We start from the raw sequence: 18402 nt of genomic DNA on the forward strand, positions 1-18402 counted from the left end.
CCTGCATCATATAATACTTTAATACAAGTGATCATACAGATAACAAGAATCTAGTTTGAGCAAAAATATAAATATATTACTTTTAAGGTAACGATACGTGTGAGAACATACTTTGTACATTTGTTTTTAAAACATATAAAATAGGTAAGAATTTAATTATATTATATACTTTATTTTTGATTCGAAATGTAATCATTTTATATTAGTTTGTGAGTTTCATGCCTTTATGAAATAGGCAAATAATGGCGATCAAAGAACGATATATTTTGACACACTTAAACATATTCGTGTCGTTAAATGATCGAATGGCTCTGTTCGGTAATAGGGAAATCAAACACATCCTGTCGTTGGCTAAATGAATGCAGATGTTTCTAAGGCATGAGGCTTCATTCCTTAGATGGATAATCGTTGAACTTTTGATAGATTACCTTCCCTTGTATCGCTGTAAGTAGCACCTCGGTTTTTCCTATATTGTTTGTGTCGATGCTGAGAATGTCCCTGGATAGTATAACAAAGTCTGCGTCCATGTTGTTTCCAAGATATCCAACTATATCATCTTGTCTCATGGCGTATGCAGAATTGACGGTCTTCATTTCAATGGCAGATTTGACAGAAACAGCTTGTCTGTCCCTGGTTGCAGCTTCCTGTATAGCTTCAAGAGGATTTAGGCGACTAACATCCCAGTCACTGCTCAACGTTGTCTTAGCACCTTTTTTTTCTATACTTCGAACAGGAATATAGTTTTCTGCACGTTTTAATCCAACTGCTTCTTCTACAGCAGGTATGTGTGTATTTGTGACCTGGAAATCTGCCACAACGCCTAGCGAACTAAATCTAGGGATATCATGCTCACTCACTATATGCAAGTGAGTAAGGCGATGACGAGTTCCGTCAGTCTGTGTGTTACTGATTGCATTCAGAATTTCTTTGATACCTCTGTCACCAATTGCGTGTATGTGAAAGTTAAATCCTTTATCAGCACCAAAACTCTGCAATGCCTTGAGATATTTTTCAACGCGACTTTGGCTGAAGTAGTTCATTCCAATGTTTTCTTGTAGACCAGGCAGCCTAAGATTTTTTAGGTAAGGTTCTAACATGGCAGCTGTCGTAGTTTCTAGCAGTCCATCCGAGTATAATTTAATTTCATTAATTTTTAGGAAGCACCTGCGACTGAAATCATTGGTATATAGTTCTTTTAGACTTCTTATCTGTTCACTGTCTTCCATGTTTGGATAGGCCCATAAACCTAAATTAACCCTAACAGTCAGTTCTTCATTTATACACGCTTTCTTCCAAGCTAGATGATGAGAACGCTTCCAGTATGTCCTAGCATCGCATATTGAAGTTATACCATTTTTCTTTAACTCAATAAGAGATGCTTTTAGTGATTCATAATTTGATTGGTTAAGATTGGTAAATGACGCCATTGCAACATCCATCATCATATTTCCCGCGTTTTCCAAGAGAATTCCATTCGGCATAAGCGTTTCGGAATCCCTCATAATGATACCCCCAACAGGGTCATCTGAATCCTTTGAAATATGTGCAAGATCAAGTGCTAAGGAATTGACCCAGACAGAGTGAGAAGTTTCTTCCATTAATACTACTGGATTGTCTGGAATAACTTCGTCAATTATCTCTCTAGGAGGTCGCCCTCTGTTATGAATATGTTTCAGTAACGATTCGATAGAATGACCGTGTCCTAACACCCAACTATTACCTCCATCATTTGGGTTGCATTCGGCAATTTGACCTAACAAGTGCTCAGGATCTGTGTCACCTGGTATCTTGCAGCCACCGCCTAATGAAGTCATCGCTTCTAGAGGATGCATATGTACATCATGAAATCCAGGAAGGACGGTAGAGCCGTCCAAATTGTAAACCGAACTGTTCTCTGAAATAAGTAAATACTTGTAAATGTAGACTTGTTGACGGAAAAATTAAACCTAGTTCATTTCGAAAGGTAATTAAAAAAAAACACACCATTTTTTAATAACGATTATACAAGGGATATTGACACAGAAAAATAAAGAAACTCAATAACCAAAATAGCACGTATATAGGAATGGGGCTAAATGAACAAACAAGACTCTAAAAACAATGGGAACATGGACCGGGTGGGGTCAGCATTTTCTGCTAAAGAAATATTTGCCTTAAATCACGTCCGGGGTCAAAAATGATAAAAATGACTTTTAAAAATTCGTTTCTCATGGTGCAGATGATCATATCATAACGATCCACGAGTTCATAATTAAGAGTTTAAAATATTATAGTGATGAATATAATCTTGTAATCTTGCAGCAACACAGCCCTGTTCAAGAGACCTTATTGTAATCAATCTAGCACATGACAAGAAACATTGCGGTTTTGGCGAGATCTCGCATAATGTTCGATTTGTAGTAGAAAACTCCATACGCAGGTGCTAAAAGGATGCTACCTAAGATGAAAGGAAAGTTTACAATACCAATCGAAATGTCATCGCGTTTTCGTAAATATTTTTTCCCTTTCCATAGATATCTATGATTCGTTCAAGATATGAGACTGACTTCATAGAGTCTGTAGTATCTTTTATTTCAAGTTCCTTGGAGTAGATGCGATGTACAAAATCTAAGAATGCTCAAAGACGAAACCTGTGTGGCGGAAAGTGAGATATTAAGCATCTAACTACGCTGAGAGAGCAAGACCGGGAAATCTGAGACACCCGAGGCTCGGGAAATAATTCAATTTTCTCTGTTAGAGAACTTTGGATTATCTCCGAGGGAGCCTGACATTTTTCTAGTTGAGTTCGATTCTTTTTCTCACTTCAAAAGTTATTTTCTTAGAAGCGTCAATTTTGAGCGCATTGTTTGCCTGAATTGCATTGAATTCATAGGACGTCTTTTGAAAAAGCACGTCAACCACTGGCGTCATCAATGATATGGGAATAACATATAAAATTGTACTAACATATTCAATAAAAATGTATCTGATGGAAGCTCATATACGAAATTACCAATACTGCTGATCTCTAAATATTTTTTTTTAAATAAACGGTTTTTCTTATCTGTACAAGTACTTGAATCGTGTCATTTATCACCAGAATAACCTGACATCCAAACAATATTTCTTAAATGACACATTTTCTTAAGAACAACACACTCATGGATGTATGTGTTACATTACTTGTTTGATAACAAATAACATATGGTTGCTATGGTTTCATGTCTTTATTCTAACGTTTTGTCATTGCTTCTTTTTTATACGGGTAGTTGTATGGCATTTGTGTAGGTTCTTGTCAAAAGAAGCAATAGTACACATTTTTTCTATATCTGGTAAGATGATAGTAAAGATTGAAAGACAGTAGACAGAAAAAAAAAATTACCTAGATCATACTTGAGTGCCTTTTGTGTAGTGCCTATAAAGACAATCTTGCCAGTTATTTGGTTAATAACCATAGCTTCCTCTGGATATTTGTCCCAGTCAGGATCTTTAGGGTTGACAGTGTAGATTATACCATTTACATATATTGTATATCGTTCACTGGTGGTTTCTCGGACATACATAGATCGACAACCATATGTCATTAACATTCCAATTAAAAAACTAACACAGAGAACTTCTGGACAGCCCATAGTAACTCTGCTGCAATAAATAATGGGAAATGAATATACAATGGTCTGGTAAGGTGCATTTCACTTTGTTTTTAAGTTAAAAGCTTTTATTGCATGTTATCATCAGGAACTTGTATATGATATCATCAGGAACCTGGTAATGATATCATCAGGAACTTTTTTTAGTTTACAATTTTTTACATTTTGTATTTAAATTTGTTATCAGATCACTCGGCCAAGATGTTTTATCTTTTTTTCATGACTGTTAATATCGTCAGTGAAAATATAGTAAATACCAGTATATTATTGAGGGAAAATATGGGTTTGCCTTAGAGGTCTCAGGGTAGCATGCTGTGTTCCATTATGGGAAGTCATATGTTCAATTCCAAATCGAGTCACACCAAATACTTCTAAATTTGTAGTCAATGCTTCTCCTCCATGCATGTGGTATTTTTAAGAGAATAAAGTGACAGGTACCTGGCTCGGAATCCAAATAATGCATTTGGGTGGTTGTCATGCCTGCCTGGGAGCTAGCTCAATAAAGACCTGGCTTATTTACGGTTTTAATCACCTAAACGACTATTTATAATTTTTAAAAACACTGCATTAAAATATATTTCTACTCAATTGCTTGTGTACACATTACAATATTTAGGCCAATGCAATGTCATCTAGTAAACTTTACCCTTTCTTTTGAGTTATAAATCTTGTTATTTCCTCAAGGAATTGTTTGAAGCCACACAATATTAACAACAATAAATCACTAACTGATTTCATTGTGTTGCATTTGCGCTTACCCCTATCCCGTTTTTACACTTTTAAGGAAGTCCAAATTTGATTCCATATTATTATCAGTGTTTACTGTCTGATCTTAAGATAAATAGGAAACATATATGTAGGCTTACCTGTAAATGACGATTGGAACTTTTACAATTGTTTAGTTGATCGACAATTCCGTTCACTCTATCTGAACGAAAGCTAGAGATATTTAATATCACTGTATGTCCTTGATGTATTTAAATTTTAAATGAATAAAGTTGTTGAATAGCGCAAGACAAGTATTTGTGTCATTAAATCACTCAGCCGTAAATTTTAGTGGGTAGGCCACAATAGTTATTATATTTTATTTTATTTAAGGTTGAATGACATCTTTTTCTATGCATTAAGTATTGAATGAACTATTTCTTCAGAACGAATTTATAAAGATATAACAGCGTTGTATTATCAACGTATCTTGAGTAACCAAAGCATTACTTGATGTTGATAATACAAATAAGTAAAGTCGAGTGATTTGTGTTGTTCTCAATATACTGGAGGTTTTCAAGTAAAATCATGAAGTAGGCTCGTGTGGTCGGCCATGCGTTAAGCAGACATCAACTATGAAGTGGAACAAAGCAAACTAATCTTTTAAAATGCTGACTTTTTTTCAGCTGCGAACACAATTAACTACTTTTGTCATGTATGAGCCTGTCTTCCAAAATTACACTGACTTTTTTCCTTGATTACTCCTCCAGGATTAACTTCATACAAATGAACACTTTAACTTCGTAAGATTTTGCCGTCTATCAGAATGTTTTACATTCGGTCTTAAGTATGTATTCGTTGGTTGTTATTTGACCATCTGGTTTACAGTCGGTGTTAAGTATGCATTCGTTGATTGTTATTTGACCATTTGGACCATGAAAACGGATATGCACTTATGTATTTTTATAATTTTAGCTAAAGTAAATTGTTTTTTTTTTTTGTTTTTTGTTTTTGTTTTATTTTTGTTTTTGTTTTGTTTTTTGTTTTGTTATTTTGGTTTTGTTTGTTTTTGTTTGTAGTTCACTCTAAAGAGGAGAAAATTTTCGATGTTTGGTTTCGGTGTAAGTTTTATCAGTTTGTAGTATTTGTGATATTTTGTCTGTTTTGAATCTAGTGTGAAATATTGATACTCTGTTCCAGTTGGTCTCTTTTTGTAATCAACCATATAGATATGATCTGAGTCAAGATTTTATCTTACAAAGCATGTTGTTAACGTACAAAGTTCAGTAGTATGCCAGATAATCTTTTTGTTGTTTGACCTTTTACAAGCCCCTATTTAATGCATTCAGACTCATCCTAATAAATCAACAAACTAAAGCACTCATATTGTAACTCATACAGAAGATTAATCCAAAAGACAAATACGAAATAACAATTAACTCATTCAAATAAATGTTTCAATTTGCATCACATGACAATTCACACTTGTTCAGACCAAGTTATAGTTTACTTTAAAAAATATGCAGATAAGTTTCATGAGAACTCTTCTTAAATGTTTTACACGATCGTTTGACCATTACTATAGGTATACGGTATTTTTAGAACGCATATTCTTAAATGTCAAATGAAAATCCAATAAAGATTCCATCATTAAACCATTCAGTACATCGTTTCATTTCAAATGCATTTGAAATCACCAAATACTGTTCGCAGTTCAGACTACTAATAAGGTGAAATAACTTTGGCTTTGTATTAATGCTAATAGAATTATCGTATTATTGTTGTAAAGTACGAAAAAAAAAAACAATTTTCTATATATCATCATTTACATCAGTTTTGACAAAAAGTGCAAAGATCAATTTACCAAAATGGTATTACTACAATGTCAGTCTAAATAAATTAAATGTTTCATAACCAATATGTTGTAGATATACACAAGAAAAATTGCATTATAACGTTTTTCGTATGTTTTTAAAATAATTAAATCATCATTTGAGTTGTGGTAACTTGAGTGTAATCTTTTCTTAAATCATAAAATGTAGTATGATTGTTCTACATTTACAGAGATCAGTCAGCCTGTCATAGTACAAGATCTTTCTTGTTTTTGACAGTTAGAATCAGGGATATATTAAATTTCTGGTAATTTTAAACGATTAAATTCAACAGCGTCAAAAATTAGATTTTGCAAGCATGGACTCGTGAAATCAAAAGAAAATGAATAACTAACTGATAATGATTGATTGATTGTTGGGGTGTAACGCCCGAGCAGCAATATTTCAGCTATATTCAGGTGCGATAAACATGAAATATGTGATAAAATGAACATGAAATAATGATGTAATGAAAAAAAGGGATGGGATACAAGAATAATAGGGTCGACAAATTTTGATTGCCACAAGATAAAAGGGAGGGATGGGTAGGGTCGGGTCGGGCAATTTAACCTCCTGTGGTGGAACGCAAAGGTTCCTACTCCTATCGCATACCACAGCGGGGTTCTTTAACTTGCGAGGAACGTGGTATCTTTCCCCACTATGGTTTGTGGTCATGTTTTCCGTCTGACAACCCAGCATGTAACACGCCAGGGGTACCCCATTCCACCACCTGGGGTACAAATCCCAGTAGCACTGTGGGCAGAGCGCCTAGTCCCTGGCTAGGTTTCTGACCAATATTTAGTCGCCTTTTACGACAAGCTTAGCCCTACTGCAGGCCTATTCGGCACCTGCACGGGGCACTAACTGATAAAGCATCATCATTAAATCTGAAACAATATCTACTTAATTAACATAAATCATTTAATTGTATAAGCTTCGAGTGAATGAATAAATGAATGTTACATAAGATAACTAAGACTATATTTTACAATGAAAGTATCCTATTATGGACTGTTTGGCAAGCTTGATTTGTTTTTGTTTTAATACAGAAAGAGAGATTATTCAATGAAATTAAAACAGTAAGAAAAGAGCCAAGAAATGTTTAGCTTTCATGGACATGGAGAATCAGTTTGTGAACAGTTTGCATAGAAAGGTCTTAATAGACATGTATTTTCAAATATACTGAAAAAGATATTAAAGTACATGTGTATTTTATCATAGTTAAATAGAAAACAAGATGCTGCTCTTCAGAGGCTATTTATAGTATAGTTCTAAACAAAATTAAGAGTTGACCAATGGACGCCAGAAAAGATGTTATTCAAAAGTTACATTTGCCTAAGAGGAAAACAAAAGAAAAAAAAGTTAGTGTTTTTTTTTAAATTTGGACTATCAGCAATCAAGAATCTCTTGTGTGTACTTAGTTTTAAGCTTGGTAAAATATGCTACAGCTCTTTGAAATTAAAAAAAAACATATTTCATCATTTCAAATACTAGCTGTTGAGATTGAAATGGTGGCACCCTATCTTGAAAAAAAATTATTATGGAAGTGCCCATTTCAAAATGTTCATGTAATGAGTCTGCTTAGCAAGTTTGGTACGAGTAGCTGCATCAATTGTTGACACGTGACACACAATTTGTGCGTAATCACAATGCAGGTTGTTACCAGGAAAATAGATGTTGTGTTGATACCAAGAATACATATATTTCAAAATACAGGTAACACTTTCAAATAATGCCTCCACTCATAGAGTGTGTAGTAAATTGGAATAACCATGTCCGTTCAACTGTCCGAATTTTGCAGCAATTATTTCGACTCCTAAAGGATGCATTGATTTCAAATTTGGTGCTTGGCATTATATAGGTAGGACATATTTTGAAAAGAATTTTAATTGCTTTACAATTTCATGTACGATTGTGGGTGTTCTTAGCACGACAGCGCGTACAACATTGTACTTATTTCAAAAAGCAGTTTATACTGCTGTACTTCCTGAAACATAAAAGGGATAACAAGATCATAACAGGTACATGTATCGCTCCATGTTCCTTGCATTAAGAATTTTGAAAGTGAAGAAAAAAGACAATATACTGTAAATTCAGAAATTATTGTAATGAATGCAAATGATTGAAATTCACAGTAGATTTGACTCTTATGATGGCATTTCAAACTAAAACTAAAAAAACTACTGTAGAAATATTCTCACAATCATATAAATTAAACTTACATTACTGATAAAAATGGCACAATTACAATAATTAATTAATGCAATAATTGTCTTCTGTGTTTAATATTGGTGTTGTAATTTTCCTTTTCATTTGCATCCACCACTGACTGACTATTTTCAGAATATAATAGCATTAAAACCTATGATTTTTCAACACTGTATACTTCTATTCCCCATACTCAGTTAAAATCCCGTCTTAAAAACATTATACATCGTTGTATTTACAATAAAAAAATGGTACACCTAGATACAAATAAATATTTCTTGGTAGAGATTCCTCATACTTTGTAAGAAATAATTCCAAATCATCTTCCAAATATACAGAAGATGTTTACACAAATGTAATGTACAATGTAATGTAATATATTTGTCCAATGTGGTGGATGCGTTTTTAACAAACGGTCGGCATTCCAATGGGAAGAAATTGTGCTCCTCTACTTGCTGACCAATTCCTTCACTCTTATGAGGCTGACTTTGTAGTTTATCTGATTCGACAGAAAGAATCTCGTTTAGCTAGATCTTTTAATCTCAGTTCCCGATGAGATGATGTATTATTTTTAAACAATCCTAATTTTGGGGATTTGATACATCGCATCTACTCCAAAGAACTTGAGATAAAGGATACTGCAGACGCTCTGAAGTTAACCTAATATCTTGGCCTATACTTAGAAAGCAATGGTAAGGGAAAACTATTGACCAAACTTGACGACAAACATGATGACTATTCATTCAGAATTGTCAACTTTCCTTTCATCTGTGGCAACATTCCTAACAAGTAGGCTTCTAGAACAGGGTTATGAGATTTAAGTCATAAATATAAAAATTTTATGGTCGTCATCATGGATTATTAAAGTATATCCCTCTGCTCCATGAAAACTGATTGTTCAATGTGTCAAAGTTATCCTTTCCTCTTTTGTCTACCCCGACTTTACTTTTTATGAGCAACTCGGAGGGTATTTCTAGAAAAGCAGTGGACGCTTACCCTGCCGGTGCACCTGGTCCATGGTCCCATTTTAGTGGAGTCCGAGTTGTTCATTTGCTTTTGTTACTTTGTATGTATTATATTAGTTACTTTATGTTCTTTGTTGGGTATGTCTGTTTTCCATGTCAGATCTTTGTCCCTGGCTAACATTTTTTTGATTACCGCTAGAAATTTGGTTCCCTCGATTACTCTTTTTTTATCTTATGAGAAACTCGGCGTGTGTTTCTCGGAAAGCAGGGGACTCTTACCCTCCCGGTGCACCTGATCCATGCTCCTAGCATTTAGTGAAGTCCAGGGTGTTCAGTAAGGTTTTCTGATATTTTGGTTATTTCATGCTCATTGTTGGATGGTTCTGTTTAAATTTCCTGTCTAGTGTTTCTTCTGTGTTTATCCGTGGATTACGTTCTTATGATTTCTGCTAAAATATTGGTTCCTTTCAATACATTTTGACAGTTATTTAACTTTTTTATGCTATTGTCGTATCCAGTAAAAGTTTTTTTAAATGTGTATGATACAAGAGTACGATAAAGTCTGAAACAACACTACAAAAAATATACACCTTGCCATGTACTGTTAAAAAAATACAAATCATATATATTGCAGCTGAGTCTATAGAGCACAAATCTACATTTAAACAAAATTTATTAGATTATGTTTAGATCCATACAAACCAATAAAGAAAAATGCTTTCTTGCTGCATAATTATGTATGATAGTTATATTTCTAACCTGTTTACCCTATAGTATGTAATCGCTTCCTCGTGTCATCGAGTATAGGCGTTTGTTTTTTATGATTGTGTACAATATGTATATCTTGTTGAATATGGTTTTCAATATTTAGTGTTAGTTAGTACTATTTTGACATTGTTGTCTCAGTATGGGTTCACCACAAATCATAGAAAGGATCACTGAGCATTATGTAGGGCAGATTGTATTACTTTGTAAATTACCCAGTTTGTACCATTAGTGATTTGAGAACCAATTACAATTGAATAAGCCTGGAGAAGTTTTACGATGAAATGTAGTTAAAATTTTAGTGAGAAACAGTTTTGTACATTTGAAATAGAATGTTTTGAGCAATTTTTTTCTTTTGATATTTTCACTGTAATTGATACTTTCTGAATGTGTATAGGTTGTAAAGAAGGTTGATACTTTTTTTAATTACCACTTCTATAACCTTATTTTTTTAGTGATATTTGGCAAATCTGTACTTTAAAATTTTCTGATTTTATGAAAAAATTTCCTGCCATAAACTATATTGATTTAGTAAGTTTTCAGTTTTGTTCGATTGTTCATGAAAACTCATCACCTTTTCAAATTTGTCTATGAGATTTAATTGTATTTTTTTTTTATTAAAAAAAAACCATCCAATTTTGCAATTAAGAAGTTCAGTGATTTAAAAAAAATGGTCTAGTTTCACTCATCTCCATTAACCATAAAATTTATTTAAATGAGGTGTCTATTGTTCTTACGGCATGGTGCTTTGTTTATTTCAGACATTAAAGTTGCTGAATAATCTCAACTGGTACTGTATGTCTTTGTTACTACATCTGTCAGAAGATTGTTTGAACAGGCGTCCAGTTTTCTAGGCATATAGACATTAGAGTTTCTAAACCCTCTTCAATCTCGGGGACATTATATTCAGATGTAATGAAATCAATAGCTTTATAAAAATCAAAAATAAATTTAGTTTTCAGCTCACCTGGCCATAGGGCAAGTGAGCTATTGAAATCCCTTGGCCTTTGTCGTCGTCGTCGTCGTTAACCATTTTTCAAACATCTTGTTCTTAGAAACTACTGAATAGATTTGGATGAAACTTAATATGATTGTTTCTTAAAGTATCCTACACAAAATGACACTTTGGATTTTCGATTGATCAAAATATAGCATGGCTGCCGTTACTAAAAATAGAACATAGGGGTCAGACAGCAGTTTTTTGCATATACATTTTGTATCTCCAAAACCGTTAGATGTAACTCAATTCTGACATAGGATAAAAATATTAACCACGATAAGATCTATCTGTGATGTGATTTTGGTGAAGATCTGTTGACTCATGTTGAGTTACTGTACTTTTTACGTTTTTGCTGATTACTTTAAAAAAAAATCTTCTCCTCAGAATCTTCTGTACCGAATGCAATAAAAGTTATTATTTATTTATTTAATACGGTATCCTGAACAAAATGACTGCTTAGAAGTTTGGTTGGTGAAAAAAAAACATGACCGTCTGTACTACAAATAGAACATAGGTATTAAACAGCGTTTTTTTTTTATTTTGGAAAAATCTTTTCCTCAGACTCTACTGTACAAAATTGAATGAAGTTGGTATTACTGTTTCTTATGATATCCTGAACAAAATGGCCGTTCGAGGTTTTTGATTGATGAAAAACATGGACGCTGTTACTAAAAGTAGAACAAAGGGGTCGAGATACAGTTTGTTTGCAAATAAACAAAATTCTGATTAAGTAATATTGTTCACCATCAGACGACGGACCTTTGCCGAAATTTTTAATATGATTTGTTGCCTGTTGTAAGATTTATGGCACCTGAACAAACAGATTGTTTTGTCGTTTTAATGTGTACAACTCGCTGAAACAAACTGAAGCAAAATTTAATAAAAGTTGGCATATTTTTTTAGTGTGTCCTCCTCAAACTGATCATTTAAAATATTTCATCAGTCAAGAAACATGGCCTTTGTTACTAAAATAGATCACCGGGGTCAAAATTCTTTTTTTTGCTATTTTTTCCTCAACTATAGAAGAAGAATGAAAATGTAAGCCAACATGATATTTTGAGTTGACGGGCAGTAATTGAAATATTTTAGGCGGCCATTTTACGACCATGTACACCAGTTGCTCAGATTCCATCTTCATAAAACTAGGTGTTTTAAGTTGAAAATGATGACGACAGATCGTCCTGGGCGGCCACTTCCCGCTAATATACTTGCTTTGATTTCAGCGATAATTGGTTGATAAAGTAAACATGGGCTCTTGATATGAATTTTGATGATGAAAATTTTGGATAGCCATAGTTAAACTTCATTGTATGTTCTTTTTCAGCCTGTATATTAGGCTGATACCCCTCAGACCTTGTGGAATGATAGGGCATAGAGGAAACCCTGCCCAAATTTTTTTCCAGAGGTTCTTGAAAGCATTTTCTATATTTTACATTGCCATAGGTACTCTTTTGAACTTACAGCATTCATCAATATATGCTCTTTTTTTAGTATTTTTTGTGTCAAACATGGTAACAAAGCATGATACCTTAATTAACTTAGTTAATTAGATATGTATTTTAAGGTAAGCGCTTCAGGCTTTTCGAGAGCCTCTTGTTTATGAATTTAATAATAAAATATATACAGTAATATAAAAATACTGCATTCAAACTTTCTAAACATCAAACAACACAACTTGCTCTTTTATTTCATTTCATTTTATTTGTTTTATTTATTTTTATTTGAGGGGGCGGGGGTATTAAGTATATATTCTATGAAAACAATTTTAGAAACCATCAAATCCATTTGTATAGAATGTAAGGATTAGATAAATTGCATGTTCATAAAGAACATAAAAAGTTTACTAGTTAGCATATTACTGACGAAAAATAGCTGTTCTTAGATCAAAAGATACTTGTATGTTTTAATTTCTCAAGTACTAAATGTTTCTTTAGGCAATAAAAAATCCAGAAAATGTAGACCATCCATCAGAATATATGTACTGGCCTTCATTGCCTGTTTTTTATGATAATACGTTCCCCTTTCTTCATGTGGACATTAACAGTTTGACTGGCAGCATGGTAGCATGGTTGTGATTACCATCTATTCCAGCATGATTTCTGCCAATCACTTTCCCATTAAAATAAAGATATGTTAAGAAATATTTGCGTTTCTTAACAGTTACAGTCCATGAAAATGAATAGAGACCCTCAACAGGTGCTGTAAATATCCCTTTTTGTTCATCATATGCACTGTCATCGTTGACCAGAACCTTGTCAAATGCCACTATTGTGTTTATAGCAATATTCTGTAGAGGTTTGGAGTTTTGGGCCAGGAATCCCACTCTTTTCGCCACAATAATAAAGCAGTAGAATACATGTACTTCCACATTTTTTCTTTAATTCTTTATATATTTTGGGGAAAACGTAGTTTCATCATAATAATAATGGTTTAATGCTTAACATATTTAAAGATAAGTATTGAACTGTGATACTTTTAATATCTCTGGTCTGACCATTGCAAGTTCCATCATTTTGTTCCACAAGTTTCAACTGATACTGTATACCTTTCACTGTATACCAAACTCCTCAAGAATCCATACAAACAACGTTCCATAGCTGGATCCGCAAAATGTACCACCAAACCTCTTTCAAAACGTTTAGTCAAAGTAGGTCTACAGTCCTACTATAATACTTGTTACTCCCGTAGTGGTATTAATTCAATGTGGATCCTAATAAATTCGAAAGATCTTTTGGAGACAATCAGTTTAAGACTATTATCTGAATATAATAGTATTAAAACCTATGATATTTCAACACTGTACACTTCTATTCCCCATACTCAGTTAAAATCCCGACTTAAAAACATTATACATCGTTGTTTTTCCAAAAAGATGGAACACCTAGATACAAATATATATTTCTTGGTAGAGATTCCTCATACTTTGTAAGAAATAATTCCAAATCATCTTCCAAATATACAGAGGAAGATGTATACAAAACAACATATTTGTCCAGTGTGGTGGACGTGTTTTCAACAAACGTTCGGCATTCCAATGGGAACAAATTGTGCTCCTTTACTTGCTGATCTTTTTCTTCACTCAAACAATCCTAATCTCAGGGATTTGATACATCGCATCTACCCCAAAGAACTAGAGATAAAGGATGCTACAAACACTGAGCGATCAGCCTCATATCTTGAACTACCCTTAGAAATCGATGGTAAGGAAAAACTATTGACCAAACTTTACGACAATTGTGATGAGTTTTCCTGCGTATGGAGTGTTCATATCACAACTCATACGTAATGCCAGAGCTTGCCGAAACTACGCAGACTTTTTGTATCGCGCTAGAACTCTAACAAATAGGCTTCTGGAACAGGGTTATGTTGCCATAAGATTGAAGTCATCACTACAGAAGTTTTATGATCGCCATCATGAACTCGTGGATCGTTATGGTGTATGCATCTGCACCATGAAAACTGATTTATTCAACGAGTCATAGTTTTCCTCCCCTCGTTTGTCTACCCCGGACTTTTCATGAGCAACTCGGCGGGTGTTTCTAGAAAAGCAGAGGACGCTTACCCTACCGGTGCACCAGGTCCATGCTCCCAGTTTTTAGTGAAGTCTTAAACTGATTGTCTCCAAAAAATCTTTCGAATTTATTAGGATCCACATTGAATTAATACCACTACGGGAGTAACAAGTATTATAGTAGGACTGTAGACAAATCAATATTATACAACGTCTCAGAATGTGACGACTAGATGTCACAGCAGTACGAGTTCGAGTCCCGCGGAGGGAACGACCAAAACATTGCATCGCAAATTTGACAGTTCTAACATCGTTGGGAATTTTTCAGACCTTTCTATACGTTTATATATCTTCCCTGTATCAATTTGATCCGATGGAGCAGTGTAGCAAATAGAGTCGTCACATTCTGAGACGTTGTATAATATTGATTTGTTGTGACATGCATCATTAATTTGATCCTCTATCCTACATATTAACATCTAAATGAACTGTCCCGTACCACCTTACATCGTGTACTAAGTTACAGCCCTAGATTAATCCTACGAGGAGGAATGACCCGGCCAGCGAAAGCTATATTTTATATAGCCTAGCTGGCCGAGTGGTCTAGGGCGCTGGACTTTGTGCAGGCGGTGTTGCCATAGATGTCACAGCAGTACGAGTTCGAGTCCCGCGGAGGGAACGACCAAAAAATTTGACAGTTCTAACATCGTTGGGAATTTTTCAGACCTTTCTATATATATATATATATATATATATATATATAACATGAATGAATGAACTTTACTTAAGTTTTAGTGTAAATCAATTTTATCATTATATGCATACCTGGTGGGAGTCTTACTTCATATAAACATGCATGCTGCAATGTGTATCAGTTTATCTTTATAAGCATAAAAAACCATAATGATGGTAAGCTGGACCATACCATTGAGATCAATAAACAATAATAAGTTAATGATGAACTAATTACTTAGTTCTTTAAGTTTCTGGTTTGCTTAAATTTCTCAACAATTGTTACTGATTATTACTTATTTCTCAAATGTGTTACAGTAAGTGCGCATCATGTACTTTATTGCCTTTCCCAGTGCTGCAAGGTTAATTTGTCTTACATTTTCATATTATGCAACTGTTATGTTAGATTCTGATCCAAATCTGTATGGAGGTCAAGATGTGCATCTTATTAAATGGAGGAATGTTTTTTTAATAAGCAAATGTATCATAATATTGTTTTCAAAGAGTTAACTATGAGACAAATGCTATACATAGTTTAGAAAATGAGAATATAATAAGCCACAAAAGACTAGGTATAAAAATTTTCGGTACAAAGTAATTGTAGGCATTGATTAAATTTCATATTATTTCCTTAACACCTGGTTTTAAACGGGTATACTTGAGTCGATTCACAGGAATGTGAATGGCTATACTAAAACAGTACACATTTCCCGTAAAATATTTTTTACCATAATCATAATTATTGGTTGGCTTAAACTAAGTAGTGTATCTGTATATTAAGGAACAATGTGTAACCTTGCATGCTGTAAAAAAGAAATCCTGCTCGGCGTGTGGGTATTCTACAAATCAGTGTCTGCTTGATTGGAAACATATTCTGTGTAAACTGGCTTCTTTATATAAGAAGGCATAAAACCAAATGTATGACTGGATTGTAGCTAACAGAATGTATATATATGGTTAAAAATATAACTGCAAACAAAAAGATAACAGTAAGAAAACCATGAAATAAAGTCAGTAAATCTCTAAGTGTATGCTAACATTTTTAGCTATTTCCAGTATGTCTTCTGTCCATGTTACACAACATATTTGTCTGTGAGCAAGCATTTTTGTGTGCATTGAAATACATTTATATTATCTCTTTATCTTAAATTTAATGTTAAGACTCATAGCGTAAACTCCCGTGCAGGTCCGGGTGTCAAAAGAATACCCCTGCAGCAGCGCTAAGCTTGTCGTAAAAGGCGACTAAATAGTGCTCAGAACCGTAGCCGGGGGGCTAGGGCGCTTTGCCCACAGAGCAACTGGGATGTGTGCCTCAGGTGGTGGAATTGGGTACCCCTGGCATGGTACATGCTGGGGTTGTCAGGCTATAATACGGAAAACCTGATCGTAAACCATAGTGGTGCACCGTGTTGGGAAAGATGCCACGTTCCTCGCACGTTAAAGAACCCTACTGTGGTATTCTCCCGGAGTAGGAACCATAGGGCTCCGCCACAGGAGGCTAAATTGCCCGACCCTACCCATCTCCCCCTATTTCCAGTGGCAATCAAGGTTTGTCGATCCCGTTGTCCTTGTGTCCCATCCCTTTTTCATTTCATCACCATTTCATGTTCATTTTATCATCAATTTCATGTTCATCGTCTGAATATAGCTGAAATATTGCTGCTCGGACGTTAAACCCCAACAAACAAACAAACATAGCGTAAAGTTTTTCTTAAAGGGCAGATTCATACTTTGAAAGGTTTAAAATGGTCTTTTCTTTAAAAGAAAAAAAATATAAAAGCTTATAAAATATATATCAAATTGTAATATTTATAATATGAGAAAATGACAGCCAAATTTTTTTTTCACTCCTACAACGAGGAAATCTTATAGGTAGAGATTTCATTTTACTGTGTAGTGTAGTGTATCCAATCATCGAGCTTTTGTTAAGTGATTATTTTCATGTGAGCAATGACCACATTTTCATACATTCTACAAACTTTAGGTCGTGTTACTGGTAGCAAGATTCCCAGTAGCAATATGTACTTTATATTTGACATGTTTACCATGTATTCCGTTAACAATTTGTTGGCCTGTATGATACAGCCTAATTTACTTGTAACAATAACTTTCAACTGCATCTATCTGCAATCCTTTGCAGTACAAAATATATACCTATCTATATAAGACCTGGCATCATTACATTTCAGAGCTTGATACAGGAAAAGTCTTCCCACCTAACCCATATCCTAGACTGGTATCAATATGAATCAGAATACAATGAGGTAAACCATTACATAGCCATTGAAACTCGAGTCTGAGGTTGATTCTCTGCTCTAAAACATCCAACACCTTGCCAAAGATAAACAATTTTTATTTATACACTGAACTGGTAGAATATATGTGATTATTTATTTTCAAACATATAGTGTTTATTTTATAAATATACAACGATAATACATGCCTGTAAAAAAATTTAAAAAAAAACTTTGTAATGTATCATTACACCTTCATAGCAATTACTTGGTATCTGTGTTATTATTGTGTGTACCTGTACATGAGCTATTGGTTGTTCATTCCATTCTTGTTCTTTGAATGTTTTTACAGACATTGTCCAATGCATGTATTTAGTCAATAGTTTCAAATATTTACAGTAAAGGTGAAGTTAGAATAATAAAGTAATTCTATATTTTTTTTAATGCTTAGCACTATATCTTAGGTTTTATGTTTATGTTTATTTATTATTATCATTATTATTATTGTTATTAATATGATGAAGTTGAAACCTTGTAAGGCTCCCGAAGAAACATTTATTAAAAACAACCTTGATAATTTTTATCAGCTCTGTCCTCAGATTTGATATATTATATTTATAACCTTCAAATATGTTAATTTTTGTAATGATATATGTCCTAACACATTATACTTATTGTCATGGTCTGATATGTCTATTGGCCGAAATGTCCGGCATTCAAAAGTAATTTTTGGTTTTCATGGTCCGAAATGCCTTTGGGTCGAATTGTCCGGCACGGATAAA

The 18402-nt window shown here is 33.8% G+C and overlaps 2 protein-coding genes across 3 annotated transcripts; both read right to left on the minus strand.

Moving 5' to 3' along the window:
* Positions 1 to 23: 23 nt before the first annotated feature.
* On the minus strand, positions 24 to 4649 carry LOC148608446 (uncharacterized). 2 transcript variants are annotated; one of them, XM_088546353.1, is made up of 3 exons: positions 4496 to 4649; positions 3362 to 3621; positions 24 to 1894 (listed from the first exon to the last, which is right to left on the minus strand). In XM_088546353.1, the coding sequence occupies exons 2-3, from the start codon at positions 3609 to 3611 to the stop codon at positions 387 to 389; spliced, it is 1758 nt and encodes a 585-aa protein (XP_088402479.1). In that variant the 5' UTR covers positions 3612 to 3621; positions 4496 to 4649; the 3' UTR covers positions 24 to 386. The 2 variants fall into 2 exon arrangements, with proteins under 2 accessions (XP_088402479.1, XP_088402481.1); XM_088546355.1 differs by having other exon boundaries at positions 3362 to 3618; positions 4496 to 4608.
* An 8147-nt stretch (positions 4650 to 12796) lies between these two features.
* Positions 12797 to 17976, minus strand: LOC148608447 (uncharacterized). The gene is made up of 3 exons (XM_088543589.1): positions 17889 to 17976; positions 13617 to 13694; positions 12797 to 13504 (listed from the first exon to the last, which is right to left on the minus strand). The coding sequence occupies exons 1-3, from the start codon at positions 17974 to 17976 to the stop codon at positions 13170 to 13172; spliced, it is 501 nt and encodes a 166-aa protein (XP_088399715.1). The 3' UTR covers positions 12797 to 13169.
* Positions 17977 to 18402: the final 426 nt, after the last annotated feature.

This window comes from Perna viridis, chromosome 9, assembly GCF_037379345.1.
Source record: "Perna viridis isolate PV_CMFRI_1.1 ecotype Kerala chromosome 9, ASM3737934v1, whole genome shotgun sequence".
Classification (NCBI taxonomy): domain Eukaryota; kingdom Metazoa; phylum Mollusca; class Bivalvia; order Mytilida; family Mytilidae; genus Perna; species Perna viridis.

Coding starts and splice junctions, on each gene's coding strand:
- LOC148608446 (XM_088546353.1), bottom strand. CDS start 3,611: ATGGGCTGTCCAGAAGTTCTCTGTGTTAGTTTTTTAATTGGAATGTTA. Junction 1,895..3,361: donor GGCACTCAAGTATGATCTAG/GTAATTTTTTTT, acceptor TACTTATTTCAG/AGAACAGTTCGGTTTACAAT.
- LOC148608447 (XM_088543589.1), bottom strand. CDS start 17,976: ATGTCTGTAAAAACATTCAAAGAACAAGAATGGAATGAACAACCAATA. Junction 13,695..17,888: donor AATAATAACACAGATACCAA/GTAATTGCTATG, acceptor TTTGGTATACAG/TGAAAGGTATACAGTATCAG. Junction 13,505..13,616: donor TCAGACCAGAGATATTAAAA/GTATCACAGTTC, acceptor AAAATGTGGAAG/TACATGTATTCTACTGCTTT.